Source organism: Python bivittatus, unplaced genomic scaffold, assembly GCF_059951505.1.
Source record: "Python bivittatus isolate LINGU-HERP-01145 unplaced genomic scaffold, Pbiv_v1 ctg000580_np1212, whole genome shotgun sequence".
NCBI lineage: Eukaryota > Metazoa > Chordata > Lepidosauria > Squamata > Pythonidae > Python > Python bivittatus.
Genome location: NW_028277087.1, coordinates 8,344,774 through 8,364,833, shown reverse-complemented (window position 1 = coordinate 8,364,833; position 20,060 = coordinate 8,344,774). Strand labels below are relative to the sequence as shown.

Here is a 20,060-nt window from a genome sequence, read left to right as displayed (position 1 = left end):
TCATTTATCTGGCTGGCGGTTCATTAGAATGTGTTCACACCTGCATTGCCTCATCTCAAGCAAGAACATGCTTGGGCAATAGGCATGTTGAAGGCTAAGTCCTTGGCCCAAGTAAAAATGTTTCACTTTGCTGGAATACAGATCCAGAATTCCTGATTTGTTGGAAGCAGGACAAATGAGTCTGTTTCAGAATCAGAATTTATTTACTTATTTATTTTGCTGTCCCAGGCCAATAAACCACAAATAAGTAAACTTCAAAGTACAAGGAAATCGAATCTGAAACCATTAGTAATGAAAGGGAGGTACCATCTGATCTGGGCAAGCTATAGCTATTGTTACAAACCTGACAACTTTTGGTGGTTACCCATGTTTGAATTTATAGAAGGAGGTTGGCATCTTCTTGACCAGAGAGACAACTAAGATTTCTGACAATTAGGTTTATGAGTGCCAGACTCTATGAGGAGTACAAAGGGCAATTTAGCAGTATGTGAGGTACTGACTCTAACTGTACATCTGAACACACACAAATGTGCTTATAGCATTGTTTCTCAACGTCAGCAACTTTAAGACACGTGGACTTCAACTCTCAGAATTCCCCAGCCAGCCATGGCTGGCTGGGGAATTCTGGGAGTTGAAGTCCACGCATCTTAAAATTGCTGAGGTTGAGAAACGCCAGCTTATAGTATGGGAGACTAATATTCACCTACTGCCTCCTAATGGATAGTGTGCCAATTCGAGCCAAGGTGAAAAAGCTTTTATGAGGAACATGCAGGATGTTATAAAAATATCTAGGGATTGTCCCTGGGGAACCTGCAATTACACCATCATGAGAGTGAGAAATTTTGGCCTTATCGTTTTGAAGATCTAAACCTCAGAACTTCTGTTTCAGTCCCACTAAGACCTTCTCTAGTCCAAGTGACAATCTAGGCCAGAGTGAGAATCAATTTGCCTCCTCTTACAGAGTTAAGTCTCTTTAATTAAGACGGACCGAAGACTCACCCTGGAAAATTTGTTTCAGCTAGAATCTGAGATGACAAGGCAAAATCGTCAGGCAGAGCTTACAAATTAAGCCATGATTTGTGTTGAGACGTCAAAGGAGGGACATATGTATATCAGCTTAGATCAAAAGGCAGAATAATGCAAGGTTTCCAAAAGATCAGAAATGGTGCAAGTGGCTCTGATCGATACAGTTGGCAGTGCAAATCTTCTTGAAAATATATGGCCAGGATGGGAAATCTGTAGCTCTCCAGATGCTGCTAAACCACAATTCCCAACAACTCCAGCAAATGTTGCCAATGAGAAGGGAAGGTGAGAAAGTTATTCCCCTCGATTTCCCAACCAGTCTACACATTCCTTCTTAAACAGAGGAGTGACAAATCTGTCCATCCAGGCCGAGAGTTTTGAAAGCCTGGTCCCTGAAAGTCTGAATCTCCCTCGGTGTATTCAACCATATTGATGGTGTTGAGTTACTGTTCCACGTCTGTCTGCCTCTCTCGTTTAGGACACCATCCTCCTTTTTAACAACACTTGAGTTAGCAGATTCAGCATAGCTGTGTCCTAGCTACAAATAGTTGTAGCTATCGAATTGGATGAGTGTATATCGTGAGATTTTTACTGGTTGATTGCCTGAGTGGCTTCTTAAAAGGCATTGACAAAGATTTGCAAATTTCATCATATGCCGGGTAGGATTATTTTGAAATTTTAAGAATCTGACTTGCAAGAAAGGAAAATGGACAGATGCAACCAGTCCAACTTCACTGTCCCTTCCCTTCCAAGCCACTCGTCAGCTAAGTATGCTCAGAAGACCTTCAACCAACCAACCTTCCTTCCTTCCTTCCTTCCTTCCTTCCTTCCTTCCTTCCTTCCTTCCTTCCTTCCTTCCTTCCTTCCTTCCTTCCTTCCTTCCTTCCTTCCTCCCTCCCTCCCTTCCTCCCTTCCTTTTGGGTGAAAGCATGACCTTTTCAGTTCTTCGGGTTTGAGGGCCTGGTGATTGGAGGTCTCCCACCAGCCCATCCCTTCTGGAGTTTGCCTGTTCACTCCCTCATGGAAAAAGATTCCAGCTTATTTTTAAACTATGAGTTGCGACTTTCCTGGCAGCCTGGATTTTTCCCTTGCATGGAGGCTGCTTTGGGGTGAGGGGAACAACTGGGGGACAGATGGCTATGCCGAGGGTGAGTAGGGGCCAAAGGATGAAAGATGGCAGTTTTACTGGAACTAGCCGGGCGGTGATTTTGAGGCAGAACGGTAAACAGCTTGGCATGTAAATGGCACTTCCTGATAACCTGTGTTTTCCTCTGTGACTTGGCTGACTGGTGCCAATCTGAACTTGTCTCGGCACTCCTGCCCTGGGTGTATGTGCTTGTGTGTGTGCTGTGCGTAAGAAGAGCAGGTAACTGCTGCTTGACTGAACCTGGTTAGTAATCTGAAATACTAATTTAAGACCTTGTGATGTTTATCCGTTCCTCTGTCATCCCCTCCCATCTCCACAAACCTTGTGAACTGCCAAACTTCCAGCACCGTGATATGTGAAACTGTCATCCAGTACTGAAATGTTACACTTATATTCCGGGCTGAATCACATACAAAGAGTCCTTTGAGCGCGTGCAAAGTACCTTTCCTTTTCGGCTGTAACCCAGATGATTTCTATAGATTGAGCATGACAAGAAAGGGACCTTCAGCATGACTCTAGGTGAGATCACCGTTTTGGGAATGCTGTTTCTATTCTGGAGGAGGTTGGTTGTACTTGCCTGAGTGTCAGGACGAGATCCAGTGGGTTGAAATCACAAGGAGGAGGAGTTCAGGCTAGATGTCAGGAGGAACCTCCCAGTTATACAAAGGGCCAGCCCATGGGACAGGCTGCCACATGAAACAGTGAGTTCTCCTTCGCTAGAGGCTGGATGGCCATCTGTCACAGATGCACAGTGTTTTCTCAACCTCAGCAGCTTGAAGATGAGTGGACTTCAACTCCCAGAATTCCCCAGCCAGCATGCTATAGTGGATCCTGTGCTGAGGAGAGAGTTGGACTAAGTGACCTCTGATGTCTCTTCCAACTTGAGGATTCTTTGATTGTCTTAAAGAGGCACATTGTTACAGTCACGGTGGAGCCATTGAGCACCACCAGGAAACGTAGGGTATCAGCACCAGCATGATGATGTTGATTCCAAACGCTTTGCCGGGTGCAGCCGCCAATGCAGACTTTGCCTGCAGAAAAGTGACCAATCAAGTCCTTGAAGGAAAGGGAAGGGTGGGGCTAGGCTTGGGCCAGGTCCTAATTCCAAAGAACCACATGGGTTAACAAGTGCAAAAATACTTTCTCTCCCTGAAAGTCCTTGGATTGCAAGGGACTGGAGAGGGTATTTTGCAGAAACCATCTCAAGCTGTTCCTAGTGTAGTAGCCACTCTGTTCAAAGGTAGATCTTTACTTCTAAGAGAAAAGAATGTGAGATAATCATAGCTCAAGAGTTTCAGCATCTGCTTTGTGTGCAAGGTGTCCCATGGCAGCATCTGGGAAAGCCTTCTTTTTGCTGGAGGTGTGAAGTTCCACTCCAATGTCAAACTAACCGTACCAACTAGGTAGCTTTGGATTATAGCAGACTGTTTTATATTTTCTTGAGGACTAGTAACCAATTACTTCCCCTAGAAAATGCTGTGGTCTGAATTCTACCTGCAGTGCAGGATACCTGAGCTGACCTGTCTGGGTACTCACACCTTTGCTTGACTAGGACAGGAAGGCAATTGTAGCAACTTCACTAAAGGAATCACAGGAGCTATAATTTTGTGTGGTGTTTTATTCATTTCATCATATAGCACAGAGGCTTATGAGTTCTGATAAACACCACACTAAAGCAATCTTATGTTGTGAATATTGCAATTCTTCCTTTAAACATTGAGATGCCTTTTTAAAATGGTGTTTTAGTCAAAATATAGGTAGTCCTCATTTAGTGACCACAATTGGGACCAGCAACTCAGTCATTAAGCAAAGCAGTTGCTAAGTGAAACCGTGACTGTGCTTATGATCTTCCTTCAGCTTTCCTTCGCTGTACAGTCCTGCAGAGGTCATAAATGCGAGGATTGATCGCAAAGTTACTTTTCCATTACTGTTGTAACTTTGAACAGTTGCTAAATGAGGCAGTCGCTAAATGAGGACCACCTGTGCAGATGAAGGGGGAGGGACCGAAATAAAGAACTAAACTTTGTAATAAAGCTGAGCTGTTCAGCACCCTGGCTGAAACAACAAGCAGGGAAGGATTTTGAATGTGTTAGTTCCATTTTGGAAATTAAAACAAGTAATTCAGAACTATAGATTCTGAGGGAGCGTCCCTGAAGATTGTCCAAGCCATTGTTAAGATGCTAAATTTAAATAAATAAATAGGGTCGTTTCCCTCCCCCCCCCCAGCTGTTCTGACTGGACTTTTTATTTTTCTTATTCTGAAGGATGGTCTCTTCGCAATCTCATGCTGCTGTTCTGTTTTCCCCCTCCCCTCCCCACCCTGGAAACTTTGTTTGGCCTGGAGCCCTCAAACAGATTAACTCCAAGCTGTCATCTGTGCCAGGGCTAATCTTGGGTGGGAGGAAAAGTGTTTGGAGTGGCTGATCCGATTTCAGCCCTGTTCTGGCTTGCAGTTCCTTGGCTGATCCCCACCAAAGCATGTACCTAAAGTGGCTGGACCACTTCTTCTCAGGATAGTTTAAGCCCCCCAAGAGACCTGGTTTGGACACGGGGATGGAGGGGAGAATGACAGGTAGGACAGCCATAACTGCAGAAATCCTGCGCAGCAGTAACAATCTGTTTTCTAGATTTTTGCAGCCTAGATACAGTAGTCCTAGCTGCAGGTCAAATGAAAGAGCTTGGCACACAACTTCTTGCGTAGAAAGAAAACAGTCTGAAAAGATGTGACTGAAGTGAATTTGTCTCATTTGCCTGGTTTCCAATCCCCCCTTTTCCTATTACCTCCGCTATGTTTGCATTTTAGATGGGAAGGCCCTTTACTGATTCATTGACTCCTGAGATTTAAGATTCTGCCTTTCTTCCAGGAGCTCAAGGCAGTATTACATAGCATTTCCTCCAGTAATTTGATCCCCACAATAACCCTGTGAAGTAGGTTGGGTTGAGAGATAGTGACTGGTGCAGAGTTGCCTTGTGAGGGTCTGGGGCTGAGAGGGGACTTGAATCTCCTAGATCTTAGCTGGATACCCTAACCCAATGCTTCTCAAACTTGGCAACTTTAAGATGCGTGGACTTCAACTCCCAGAATTCCCCAGCCAGCATAGTCCATGCATCTTAAAGTTGCTAAGGCTGAGAAACACTGCCCTAACCACCTCATCATTCCGTTTTTTTTCTTCCACTAGTTTTCCTTGGATAGGGACCTATCTTGTGCTGAACATCAGTAGAGTTAAATTACAGGCTGTTGGATTATGAGATATTGATCGGAGTAGGCGAGAATACAGATGGGCGAATGTACCCATTTAGGTTTCACTTGTTTCTCATTTTCCAGAACTAAATCCAGTTTGGCCTGTTTCCAAATCAATCGGCAAATTTAAATAAATAAATTTGGCAAAAAGAGAAGAAAGCCGTATGAAAATTCATACCCATTTCCATGTACTCGTCTTCTAAGAGACATCGTTTTTATCTATTTTTCCTACTGCTATCTATTTTTTGTTAGCAGCTTTTCATACTGTTGTATGGATACATTCTTAGTGCTTTTCGTGCCACATCCATTCTCTTTTTGGCGTGTATATTTTTGAGCTGTGTGCGTCATTGCAAAATTCTGAAAAAAAATGCAGGGATGGGCATGCAAATGGTTTTGGGTTTTTTGCATACATTTTGGACTGGGTAGATTGAAAAAGTTCGTATAAGAACTTGAACCAAAAGCTGACCATAGTTCCTTAGTAGAATCCATGCTTAGTAGAATCCGTTCCTGCAGACCGTCCAGGTAGTAAGGAGGAAAGTGTGATCTTTCCCCTTGAATGCTACTGGATCGCTTTTACATATAGAGGCTAAGATTTGAAACTGGGGTCTTCTGCATTCAAACAAGGCACTAACACTACTAAGGTAGATGGCTTTCTGTAAGATGCTTGCCGAAGTTTAATTTATTCCTGTCTTTTTTTCTGGAAACTAAGCTTCTCTGCCTAATAAGTATTTGAAGCAACATACAAAATCAAGTTACAGGTAATCCTCATTTAGCAACCATTCACAGTTACGACAGTGATGAAAAAGTAACTTTGTGGCCAGTCCTTGCATTTACGACCTTTGCAGCTCGGTAAAGCAAAGGAAAGCTGAAGTAAGATCATAAGCACACTCGTGGTTTAACTCAGCAACCGCTTCCCTTAACGACCAAGTCACCATTCCCAACTGTGGTCATTAAACAAGGACTACTTGTAATTCAAAGGAATAATAAATCAATCAGGCTTTAAAAATGGCAGCTTTTTCTTTTAAATAAAGTTCCTTAATTAAAAACCAAAGAGAGGCAGTGAGATTAGAGAGCTACGTCATCCATTAAAAAGCTTGGTATTATTTATTCTAATCCTTCTTTGATTTATACTTTTTCTTCCCTTTTGGAGCCCAAGGCAGCAGCCACAGTATTTCTGCCTCCAGTTTTATTCCAACAACAGGAAACCTGTGTGGTAGGCTAAACTGTAAAACAGTGATTGTTGCAAAGATCGTTCAGAGGGATTCCATGGCTGAGTATGGATTGAATCTGGGTCTCACTGTTTCTAGTCCAACCCCTCACCACTAGATCAGTGTTTCTCAACCTTGGCGACTTTAAGATGGGTGGACTTCAACTCCCAGAATTCCCCAGCCAGCATGGCTGGCTGGGGAATTCTGGGAGTTGAAGTCCACCCATCTTAAAGTTGCTAAGATTGAGAAACACTGCACTAGACAATACTGGGACTCTCATGGAGCAGCTATCTAAAAGAGCTAAGCCGGCCTTCTGGGATGGAGAATCCCTCAGCTCGGTGCCACCATGTAAAAGTTCTAAGTAATGGCTAGGCTATTGGTAAATAAGGCCGAGGATGATGTATGGAAATAAATGGTTTATATTGGTTCAAATATTCTGCCTGCTGTTTTGTGCTCTCCTCTCCCCTTTCAAAAAATAAATGCAGGTGGCGAGACCTAATTAACAAAAGCTGGTGCCGGAGGTCAGGGCATTCCCCTGTGATAATGCAGAACAGCAACATTTAATGAAAGCTTAACTACCATGTTGCCCTTCGGAACTTGGACATGAATCGGATTGAAACGTTCACTGTTCCATTTTTTTAGGGCTGTTTTCAGTGCAAGAAAAAGCACGCAGATCCAACGCTTCATGGTAGAATGGCTTTTTATTTTTAAAAAATGAATATTCGGAACGGTTTGCACAAAATTACATCTGTTCTGAGATATGCAAGCAAATATATCCAGACTTCTCTGCGTATCTTTTTTGGAAAAAAATTGCAAATGGATGTGAAAATGGGACAGATGCATTACAGCTTTAAAAAAGAAGGAGAGGAGCAAAACTGAAGACTGATTTATCCTTCACAGTCCTGACATCTACGCCTGTTGAATTCTCTGGTAAACTGGGAAAAATTGTCAGATTAATTTGCAAATTGGTGCATGTACAGCTATTATCCTCTTGCAAAAATTATTTGCAGGTTTTTTTTCCTGTTCCTCTACCTTACTTCTGTACCAGCGCTCATAGATAACATATTTTGTGGTAACGATAAAAAGCAGAATTCTTCTTTGATTTTCAAATAAGATTCCTCTGTTTCAGGAGGGTCTTCCTGAAGCCTCACGCATGCCTTTTGTGTGTTGTGCTACTTCTCTTGCTGCAACTGCATTTTGGCAGTTGTGACATAATCAAATGAGTAATTGCATCAAGATTCACTTTGTGTAGGGTTTTGCTGGCACACGCATGCACATCAGTAAAATTGCACAACAAGAATCTTGCATACAGTCGCCACAGGATTGCTTTCGCATGTGGGTGGACAGTACCTTTGCATCAATGTGCCTGCACATATTGTTATGGTAGAACAGAGGATCCTGACCTTTGAGAATCTGGTGACTTACAGATGTCTCTTCAGAAAAATGTACTTAAATGCATAAAATAAAATACATAGGTATAGGTTGCATTACAAAGGAAACCAATTGTGCTCAAATACAATTATCGAAAAATGAATGGCTTGAATAGATATTTAGGGACAAAAGAACCTTTAAGGGGCGAACTGTGTCGACCATTCTCAGTTATACGCTGTTGGAGAAAAAGATACTTCACACAACCATATTTATTCTGGTTTTGCTTTTTTAGGGTATAACAATTGATAGGAACAGAGGCAGTTTGGTGTAGTGGTTAAAGGCAGCAGGCTAGAAACCAGGAGACTGTGAGTTCTAGTTCTGCCTTGGCATGAAGCCAGTTGGGTGACTTCAGGCCAGTCCCTCTCTCTCAGCTCTAGGAAGGAGGAGGCCAGGGCAAACAATTTCTGAAAAATGGAGCCAAGAAAACTGCAGGGACTTATCCTGGCAGCCGCTGGGAATCAAGACTAACTCAAAGGCACACACACACACACTGCCACACACACATTGCCAGCGGCTGCCGGGATAAGTCCCTGCAGTTTTCTTGGCTACATTTTTCAGAAATTGTTTGCCCTGGGAGCAGGTTGAAAGTCACAGAGAATTCTAGAGTTGGGGAAAGTGACAGAATCGTGAGATAAAGAGAGATCTCCAAAGTGATCATCTGGCCCTACCCTACCAGCCTGCTTAATATAGCATCTTTTGCAGCCTCTGCTTACAACTCCTGACAAAGGAGAGTCAACCACTTTTTTAAGGGCATCTGTTTCACTGTTCATCAGCTTTCCTTATATTTATTCCAAATCTTTTTTTTTTCTTGCAATTTGAGTGCAGATCTTTGCTGATGATACTGTATTCCCTCTCTGGGAAAAATAATCTGGATTGTGAGAATGCCTTCAGAATTCACTCCCCCAAATTTCTCCCTAGACTTTTGAGTTTTGACTGATTTTGGTTTATTTCTGAAGTGGAACTGAAGCATTAGGAATCCCCGCCTGTTTTTTTTTTTTTTTTTTTCTTCATTCCAGGTTTATTTCTGCATTTTGTGCAGTATTGTGTACATCAGTGTTTTTCAACCTTGGCAACCTTAAGATGTGTGGACTTCAACTCCCAGAATTCTTCAGCCAGCATGCTGGCTGGGGAATTCTGGGAGTTGAAGTCCACACATCTTAAAGTAGCCAAGGCTGAAAAACATAGTTGCACATGTATATTTTGCCTCTGCTTTCAGTTCCTTTGTTATTTTCCCTTCCTAATTAATGTTGCAATTCTAGGATTGATGAAACACTACACAAAAGTAGTCTTGATATTAATCGTGTGTGATTGATCAGATAAATAATCATTTTTATATGGCATTTTTACCTGTGTTTAGGGCTCCATTTGCAGATTAGCAAACTGCAGTGCAAAAAGGATATTGGCTGTGCTTCCAATTGCATCAAGGAACCACTACAAAAAAGCAATGTGTATAGAAGTATAACTTGGTGATTTCATTAGAGAGGGAAGTAATTAACTGAAAGTTGTAGGACTTTGCATGTCAGGAGTTCTGTGTAGAAACTCTTCTTGTGAGAAAGAATTAAGATGGAATAGAAGCCAGCAGCAAATAAAAAGTCAAACAATAATGGAAAGGAACGGGGAAAATCTGTTCAATCCAAAAAACCTTTAGAGCAGGGCTGTGGTTGGGATTGATGACCCAGCTGTTAAAAATCCTGAAATAGGGCGTGTTCTTCTACTATCCCACAGATATTTTTGGAGCTACTTCACATTTCCATGGCTCCTGCCTTACTCAGCTTTCGGTTCTCTTTGATCAACCACCACCAGCCAGCTGCTGTGAATTATCTTCTTTACCAACTTGGATTGCACTCACCTCTTTTATTTCTGGAAAACAGTCTTGGGGTTTGAGTCTTATCTTGCACTCTTTCCAAATTAATGGTGGAATCTCTGCTTCCAGAGCCAATGGTCAGAATTTGCATTTCCAAGGATGAATGCTAAGTCAATTTTTCTCCTCTCTCTACCTGTGGGTGATGGCTTTAAAACTGGGCCAGTTTTGTAGAGCAGTAGATATGGTCTACTTCCTAGGATTCTACAGATCTCCTATCTCCTTCCTAAGAGTTTACGGATACCAGCTGAGTAGAGTGGTGTTTCTCAACCTTGACAACTTGAAAATGTGTGGCCTTCAACTCCCAGAATTCCCCAGCCACTGGCTGGGGAATTCTAGGAGTTGGAGGCCACACATCTTCAAGTTGTCAAGGTTGAGAAACACTGGAGTAGAATATTCGTTTTTGGATTGAAAGGAACCTGCCTTCAAGGGGTGTTAAGTCTACTGCCACTGAATCAGTATCAATTTCCTGTGTGTGGAATGAAACCTGCCTGTCAGATATAAAAAGCTCTGTGTGAACCAGTTATTAAGTCTTCGACATTTTCAAATTTCAAGTCACCATTCTAGTTCTTAGCATCAGCACCAACAACTTCACCGATCTCTGCTTCTTAAGTACAGTTTTTCTCCCACTCTGATGCAATTGCATCGAGACAATAATAATATGCATTTTCATGTTTTTGTTCTACTTACATAACATTCATATTTTCCTTTCCCCCCAACTCAAAGCAATAAATGAAACGTAGGCATGAAATAGTAGTCATTTAAAAACTGATTTAAAACAACTTAGTAACAACAGTGTATTTTAAAACTTGATTGCCAGACTAAATGCTTTTTCTGCATAATTCTGCAAAGGGTAATCATTTAGCCTCTGTTTGCAAATTATAAGAGAATACAAGGAGTGAAGCAAAGTGCCTGGAGACTGATGTCAATCACAGGTATGCTTGGATGGTTTTAGATTCTGGACTTAATGGTCTTCCATCTCCCACATTCCCTCCCCCAAACTCTTTAAATCAGCTTTTCCGAGCCATGAACTTTCCAGATGCACTGGGGCTACAATTCCCAGCATTCGCAGCCAATAAATCTTTGTTCATGTGAACTGGGAATTCTGGCTGTTGCAAGCCCAGGGTTCAGGCCAGGCAAGAGGGCTTTAAATTGCAATCTGCTTTATTTTCATTCTGCTGAAACATAGCAAGCCAGGCAGCTCTGCTGCATGTGGAACTTTCCTAGAGATTTTATTAAGTGACTCTGCTGAGCATCTGCTCCCAAATCTTGTCCTTATGCAGTACTGTGGCACATGTCAGCATTCCTACCTTATTTTTTATTGGAGATATCAACAGTTGTTCCCTATGTAGGCTGCCATTTTTACTGGAAGAGATCGTTGCTAATGATGAATCGGGAATACCCTAGCTACAAACTCACCTGTACCATGAACTTATAAGATGGCTTTAGACCAGTGTTTCTCAACCTTGGCCACTTGAAGATGCGTGGACTTCAACTCCCAGAATTCCCCAGCCAGCAAAGCTCTCCTCCTTCAATCTCCATCTCCATACTAGTAATATGAAGAAAATGAGACTGATTTATTCTCACATGTGGTGGGGCCTTGTATCAGCTAATAAGTACTTGAAAGATCCATATGAATATTAATAATACTTTACCATATTATTGCCTCACCATGGATGCTGCCCTCTTAAGGGCTAGTACTTGGGTTTTTTGACAAATGCCAACTGGGATTTTTTGGCAGCCTAAATTTTGCTCCTATTTCTAGATTATCTAGACTTTTGTACATTTTTTTCCTTTTTTTACAGTGGTGTATTATCACTTTGCCAGGATCACAGAAAGCAAGGACATTTATCAAGCTGAAGCTGGGAAAAGCTTAAGGCGGGGGGGGGGGGAGAGCTGCTTCACAAAGCCAGGGTGGGTGTGTACAGTCATGGAAGGTTGAAATCCAATCGGGGATTATCCGAGACCAAACACAGATGTACACCGGGGCTAATGAATTACTCCCAGCAGAGACCTCACCTGGCTTGACCTCTACTTACTTTACATGCTTCTTGAGGAGTGGTGTCCTCTCCTGACCTTGCTTTGGGATTTGCAACTTTTTGTACCTGGGGACTCTCCTTTTCCTCTTCCTGTCCCTTTCAAGCACAGACCAGGGATCTTAATGGCCTGGATGAAAATGGGAAAAGGCTGCCTAGAAATGAAAAGGAAGGAGTCTGTGCCCAATGACACAGAGCAATAAGATCTTTTGGATGATTTCAAAATTAATTGATGCTTCTTGTTATAGATCTTGTAGGAGGATGTTAGTCTGGAGTAGCTGAAAAATCGGGAGTCAGGAAGCACCTTTTCAAATGAACAAATTTCATTAAAAGGGGTATGCCTTTGTGAACTACAGCTCACTTGAATTTCTGGATTAAGTTTCTCTCCCCACCCTAGCCATTCAGAATCCATATTTTTATGAGATTGCTTCTCAGCTGCATATCTGAAATATTATCATTATTTTAAATTCAAATATATCCTATGTTTCGCATAAAATGACATCTATTTTAGCAGCAACAAACATGCCCAAACTGGGCATTTGTGCTGAATAGATGGGGTAGATTGATTGATCCAGTGTAACCTCAAGAAGAGAAAAAGACTGAATGGTGATAAAAGAGGGAGGTGATCTTCATTAGCATGGTTCCAAATTTCTTCTCTGTTTGCTAAATAGACCTAGTTCATATGGAACCATCCAAACTGGTACATTTAAGACCAGGGTTTCTCAACTTTAACAACTAACACATGTGAACTTCAACTCCCAGAATTCTGGGAGTTGAAGTTCACATGTCTTAAAGTTGCCAAGGTTGAGAAACATTGTTTGAGACCCTCCTTTGTTCCATGGTTAACTACCATGTTTCCTATTTACGGAATTTACTTTTTTGTTATTTATGTTTATGACTTATCTCTGAACTTTTTGCCCCAAATCAATCTGCAACAAAAATATCCTAAAAAACAGCTAACTAGCTCAAAGTGAAAGGTAAAGCCTCCTTTGATGATGCATCGGGTAATTTATGGACACCTCCATGCAGTTTTGTTGACAATAATGTGGAAGTAGTTATTCATGCTTCCTTCATTTTTTAAAAAAATTCTAGCCTCAACTGTATCACTGGCATTAACACCCATCCAAATATTAACTGGTCTGACCCTGCTTAGCTTTTTGTGATAGCCAAAGACAGCTAGATGCTACCTGCTTCCCAGTGATTTCCATCCATTGGTTCTCTGGAAATGTGGAGAATTAAAGCTCCATCTTCTGCACCACATATACCACGTACTAAGCCAAAATCAACCAAACCTCTGTTTGGCTCAGCAGAATGTGTGAACACAGCCAAATCTTTTCCCGTCCAGGTGTGATACTTCTATCAATTCTTTCATGCAGGCTCTTGTTCTGAGTATGCAATGTGTACATCTTGAAAATCATGTTTTTAATTGCATCCTTTCATTTTGTATTGTGAACTGCCCAGAAATTGCTTTCGGGCAGCTGTATAAAGCTATATAGAAAGTAAATAAATAATGGGCATTGATGAAACATTCAATGGGAAAAACATATTGATGCAATCATTGGTACGAAGGTATCAAGATTATTTTGGGTAGCATTTGCCGAGAGGTAACTGAGTTTGTTACAGCAAAAATAACAAACGGTCTCGTGACATCTTGGCTAATGGATTGACAGTAGTTTGGGAAAGCTGATGCCATAATAAATGTTGGGCTTTGAGATGCTGTGAAATCCTTCATTATTTCTGTAGGTTGCTCACCTGCGTGCAGGACCCCCTTGGCAATCAGCATACAAAAAGAACTTGAATGCATCCGCTTATAAGATGATGTCAAGAGTTCTTGTTACGTTTACTGATGCACATTTAGTAACTGCAGAAGAGGGGGGGTTATTGTAAGTCTGCTGGTAAACTTGTTGGGCTGGATGTAAACAAGAAAAAGGAAGGGAGGTAATGGACAAATGAACTGGAAGCTGTGTCATGCCCGGCATGGTTCAGACTGAGTGCCCATTTAATATAATGCCAAGAGACAGACAGGGAGTGAAGATAATAGTGAAGGAAAATGGATCATCAGCAAGGAGAATAGAAGGAAATACAGACTAGCATTTTTTTCCTCATGTTAATTTGTATGAATACAAAGCTACATAACTGCAATATAAATAGAAATACATTACACCTCACCTTAGTGGGGCATTTAAGTTTTTCCCCATTTCTTGTGGGGAACAACAAATTCCTCCAAATTAGCCTCTTGCACAAACCAACAGGGATTTAAAATATGATGTTATTCCACTTTTAAAGCCTCAAATGGGGAGTGAGGAGAAGCTACTAAAAAATGAACATTTTAAATGGGATTCGGTTAATCAGTGTTTCTCGAACTTGGCAAGTTTAAAATGTGTGGACTTCAACTCCCAGAATTCCCCAGCCAACATTTCTCACTCTCATGATGGTGTAATTGCAGGTTCCCCAGGGACAATCCCTAGATATTTTTATAACATCCTACATGTTAGTCATAAAAGCTTTTTCACCTTGGCTCGAATTGGCACACTATCTGTTATGGAGACAATAGGTGAATATTAGTCTCCCATACTATAAGCCGGCGTTTCTCAACCTCAGCAATTTTAAGATGTGTGGACTTCAACTCCCAGAATTCCCCCATGCTGGCTGGGGAATTCTGGGAGTTGAAGTCCATATATTTTAAAGTTGCCAAGTTTGAGAAACACTGGGTTAGATGTTTTCTTCTTTCACGTTTGCCCTCTCATAAAATGGCTTTTTTGAATTACTCAACAATCATTGCCTACATTTGTGTAGAACATACAACTTGGGACTCAGAGCTGTGTCTATCTGTTACAGGAGATGAGATGAGTCTATCAGCTGTCTTCTGCCTTTTTAAAGACCTAACCGGAGATTACTAGAAATGAAAAATTCATATTTCATTTAATTTCTGTAATCTAGCCGTTTTGCAAAATTCAATTTTGGTTAGTGTGGTTACATTAATTTTTAAAGTTGAAATAAGTCAGCAATGGAAAACATTTGAGGGGCTGGTGGTTAGAACTCAGCCTCCTGAATTTTGGAAGGCAAAAGGAAGCTTTCAAGTGGCAGAATTTTGGCCCCCAATTTTCAGTGGTTTTTTTTTTAGAGTTTTAAAGTTTGGAATGGAAGTGGGAAGTCGCTCAGATATTTCCATCCCCGCCTTTAATTTTTGAAAAGCAAAAAATGGTGCTCTGATTTGCACTGGGAGTTGAAGTTCACACATCTTAAAGTTGCCAAGTTTGAGAAACACTGATTTAGATGGTGCAATTTTTTATTAAAAAATTCTTCTCAAACCTGGTCATGTAAATATTACCCTGAAACAAGGAAAATTGGAGGAGAGAGAGGTTTCCAAGATTATGCCACTTTTCTTACATTTGTATCCCAGGATGGATTTTTTTATTCCTGTTAGCTCCATCACTGCCAGTTTGTGTGCGATTGATATTGTCCATCCAAAGCTGTACATTCTGAAAGTATGGAAAGCAGAGGGCCATGTTGACCTTTGATGGCTATCTCCAGCCGCATGAGAAAGCAGTTCCCAGTAACTCCATGCAGAGGTCAAGTCATTTTGACACTGGGAAGGAGTGGAGATGCTGGCTGTTGGTGGAATGTCCTCAAGAGTCCAAAACAATGTTTCTCAACCTTAGCAACTTTAAGATATATGGACTTCAACTCCCAGAATTCCCCAACCAGCAAGGTTGGCTAGGGAATTCTGGGAGTTGAAGTCCACATGTCTTAAAGTTGCCAAGGTTGAGAAACACTGGTCCAAAAGGAGAACCAGATTTTAAGCAACAGTAGTATGAACATTTTCTTGACCAGTTTTCTTCTGATACCATTGCTTTTTGATTATCTGTTCACACAGAGAATGCTCTTGCACCCTGCTTAGACTCTTAACTCCTTGCTGTTAGAATCATATGTAAGAGATGTGCTGAGGTATGGCGCACAATTTTTCAACATTATCTTACCATACTTCATGTGTTGGAGGTTAATATCTGTCATACTAAAACTGTTGTACTCACATGGGCTCCCACCATAATTTAGAAACCTAGTTGTAAATCATGCTAGGAGCAACTTAGGGCAACAGGCTTCCTGCTGCAAAAGTTCACCCTCCACTATATGGAGGGTAAGGCTGGGCGTTGTGCAAGAGAGCTACATAGCATATCCAAGTGTGCAATTTTAATCTTGTGAATGAACTTTAGGCGTATGATATTGTTGTATCTGAGCAAAACTCAGATTTGTACCCAGATAAACTCTGAAAACAGGAGCCACAGCCCTTGCTGAATCCTTGCTTTGCCTTATGTGCTGGTCCCAGATTTGGTTCTTGATAGCTTCTGGTTCAGCTGGGAAATGTCTCCAGAGAGTTATTGCCAGTCAAGGTAAACAGTCCTGGTCTAGATAGATCAAAGGTTTGATTTTTATGTGGGTCACATTCACTGAATGCTCCATTGAACAAGCCACAATTCCCTGTCTGCCATTTTGGCATAGAGATGTGTTGTTTTATAGGGGTAGCTATAACCTATTTAACTTGTCTAACCAATCTCCCATGAATGGTTCACCCCATCCAGCCAAGGATTGTTTGTGCAGTAGACTTTAGCCAAGAGCCCTTGGGAGATACTCCTGAGTGTAGTGTGGTGTGTGGAGAAGAGATGTGGCACCTTCATCTTCTCCACCTATTTGCCCTTCATACTGACCCAATGAGGCTGCCTTTCTCATTTTCTGTAAGTGTGTGAATGCCCCTGTGCCCAGTACCAGATTGTTTCCTTTCCCTTCGTTACTCTTCCCAGAAATCAGTTTTCTGGATAATAGAGTCACTGTTTGTCTTTTCAGCTGCTGCTTAGTCAGACCTTCCACACTAGATTTGTTGTGAAATTAAGCAGCCCGTGAAGCTTGATTTGGTTTCCTTTCGCTTTTCCTGAAAGGAAACTCTTACTGTCCTCTCACACTGGGGTTGGAAGAGTCACTGGGGAAATCTCTGTTTCTTCAGTTGAAGCAAAGCATGTGGGAGAGCTGCCAGGGAGCTTTGCTCAAGCCAAAAGCTGGAGGTACCACCTCTTCCTGGGTTTCAACCTTGTGGAGATCGGGGCAGACGTTTACAGGAATGTTCCCTTTCTTCTAGACCTACTTCTAGTTAGCTTGACATTTTGCTGGTGGCCCTGAATCTGGTGCATTGTGTTCCCTGTTCTCGTAGATAACCTGGAGTCCAGGCATGGATGTTTTTGTTCCTGCCAATGGAATCCATGACCCATAGATTCCTCAGGCTTGTGGGTGACAGGCAATATCTGCTCAATTTGGGAGCCTCTTGAGGTTGCTTTCCTTAAAAGAAAATACAGCAATTTGTCTCCTGCGTTTGTATGTAACACAGAGTTTAAGATCCTGAATTCTATGAAAGGCAGGGTTACTGTTAGAACAGCTGCAGAAAGATAGTGTGGAACATCAGGTGGTCTTTATGATAAGGGAAGTGTTCAGAAATATTTACTAGTGTATTGGTATAGCTGCTGTTACTGTTACTGTTATTCATCACTTACACAGCCATTCATCTAAAAAAAATGCTCAAAGGGTTGGAGTAAAATGAGTAATAAGACCAGGTGGAGACAGTATTCTCAGGAATGACCCCTTGTTTTCATATAATGCTGCTTGTTGGTCAAAACATTTGGAGCGGTGGGTAGGGTAGGCCTGGTTTCAACCCCCTAAGAGTCCCTTCAGGTGTGTTGGAACTGCAGCTCCCAGAACTCTTCCCCAACATGGTTGGAAGCTGGAGAATTCTGGGAGTTGCAGTCCTAGCATGTCAGAAAGACATCCAGATGAGGGAAGCTGCTCTGACATGTCACTAGATCAAGCACTCTGGGGCATTGTTGGAAATAAGAGACCAAGAGTTCTCAATTTCCTTTGGAAGTGTCGCTACTGCTACATGCTGCCACACTTAACCCTTGGTCATTGGCTCCATAGCCTCCTACAGGTCCTTATGCCCTTCCCGCTCTCCTTGGCAATCCATTGGCAGACTGGCAGGGAATGTTACCATGCTGGGGAAGGAGTTTCCCTGTGCCTGCCAAACATCCTGCCAAACAGCTGATCAGTGAGATTGCAAGGAGCACCATCTCTTCCTTAGTGCAACTGTGCACTCGTGGAACAACAGTGCAGAGCAGCAGTGCTGGGAAGTCATGGTCCCAAGCATCTTACCTCATGGACAGCTAAGGAGGGTTATTTCCAATGGGCAGGATCACTGCAAGGATGAGGGACCATCTTCTTTTCTTTGAGCAAACTTGGTACAAAAAAATCATTGTCTGCCCAGTGACCCTACTCATGATTTGATAGGAGGGGGATAGGTGGGACCTAATGGATTTCTTCTGCATGCAAAACAAACAGTATTACTGAACTGGCTCATCCCCCCCAAACAATAAAGTCTCTGTGTTTTGAACCCAGTTGTCTGACCATGTATGGTGACAAGACAAAAAGTAGAGTCTCAGATGCCTGATCCTAAAACCAGGCAGGTTTGTATGGGACCTGGCAACCCAACACATGTCCTTTTGTTGGCTTGATAGAAGAAGATAAATATTTCCAAGCACAGCTTATACCTGACCAGTATTTCTTTTTCTTAATTTTCCATCTTCAGGATGAATTCCATCCTTTCATTGAGGCTCTCCTCCCACATGTCCGGGCCTTCGCCTACACCTGGTTCAACCTCCAGGCCCGGAAGCGCAAGTACTTCAAGAAGCATGAGAAGCGGATGACAAAAGATGAGGAGCGGGCTGTGAAAGATGAGCTCCTCAATGAGAAGCCGGAAGTGAAACAGAAGTGGGCTTCGCGCTTGCTGGCCAAGCTGCGCAAGGACATCCGGCCCGAATACCGGGAGGACTTTGTGCTTTCCATCACGGGGAAGAAGCCCTCATGCTGCGTCCTCTCCAACCCTGATCAGAAGGGCAAAATGCGCCGAATCGACTGTCTCCGCCAGGCTGATAAAGTCTGGCGTCTCGACCTCGTCATGGTGATCCTTTTCAAAGGAATCCCCCTGGAGAGCACCGACGGGGAACGCCTTGTCAAGGCCGCACAGTGCACCAACTCTGTTCTCTGTGTCCAGCCACACCACATCAGTGTCTCGGTCAAAGAGCTTGATCTCTACCTGGCATATTTTGTTCGTGAGAGAGGTAGGCTTCCAACCTGTTTGTAACCTAGGATTGTGCACCTTCAGGGAGAGTTCTTATCAATAGTTCTTAGCTATGATACCGAAGGGAACTTCCTGATTCAGAGGACAGTGCCCCTATGAATACATGAGGGCAGCTCTGTAATGTTGTATGAGGCCCAGAAGAATGTGGTTGACCTTGTGTGAAGCAGGAAGTTTGGCTTCATGAATCTTGAGCCAGGTCTAGCCTAGTTATCCTCCTGTTACTATTAGCCATTAAAGTTAATAATGGGGCCTCTATGTTCAGAGGTAGTCTGTTGCTGAATAAGAAATTAATAAGAAGCAATATCTAGAGAAGATGTTGCTTTCGTGCCCCCCTTCAGGGGTCTCCAGATGGTACCACATTGACCAATGTGAGAAGCAGCAGATGGGTTCAGTAGTCTGAACCAGCAGGATTCTTTTAATGGAATACAATGGTAATTAAGCCATGATTGTTACATAAAGAACTGTCATGTTTAGTGGTAGTTATGTCTCTTGCTCTCAGGTCCGGAGTGTAAAATACAGACAAAGCCCTTTGCTTTCTATTCTGTTGGGCTTCTAAAGGCACCTCAATAGAAGACTTTTCTTAGATGGTCTGGGTGAATACCCTTTTCTATAGCATCATACTTGGGGCATATGGTAGTTTCTTGGATATTTCAGGTAAAGCTATATACAACATGGAACTTCAGTGCAATGGTGCGTATGCGCTATGGTGTATTTTGGATACACACAGAAATTAAACATGCCTGGTTGGTTTCATAAGTGAATGGTCCCACAGAATCCTTTGTGCTGAGAGTAGTTCTGTGGCAGTGGATAATTAATTGTGGGATTGGGTCCCTGAAGGTAAGAATATTTGAAAGCTACTGGATTTATGTCAGGGATCAAATCCCTTTCGGTTGCCCGTATGCAAACTGGCTTCATGGGAGTCATCAAGGCCATGAC

The 20,060-nt window shown here is 42.3% G+C and overlaps 1 protein-coding gene across 11 annotated transcripts in view; it reads left to right on the top strand.

Annotated features, from left to right (window-relative positions):
• NFIC (nuclear factor I C) overlaps positions 1–20,060 on the top strand; it is a 135,735-nt gene that overhangs the window by 26,331 nt on the left and 89,344 nt on the right. For 9 of the 11 annotated variants that reach the window (XM_088149512.1, XM_088149511.1, XM_088149510.1 and 6 more), the window contains exon 2: positions 18,573–19,104. In XM_088149512.1, the coding sequence (XP_088005638.1) occupies positions 18,573–19,104 (532 nt within the window). Of the gene's footprint in view, positions 1–2,097; positions 2,172–2,482; positions 2,690–18,572; positions 19,105–20,060 lie in introns of those variants that run through there. The other 2 variants (XM_088149505.1, XM_088149509.1) reach the window with 2 other exon arrangements.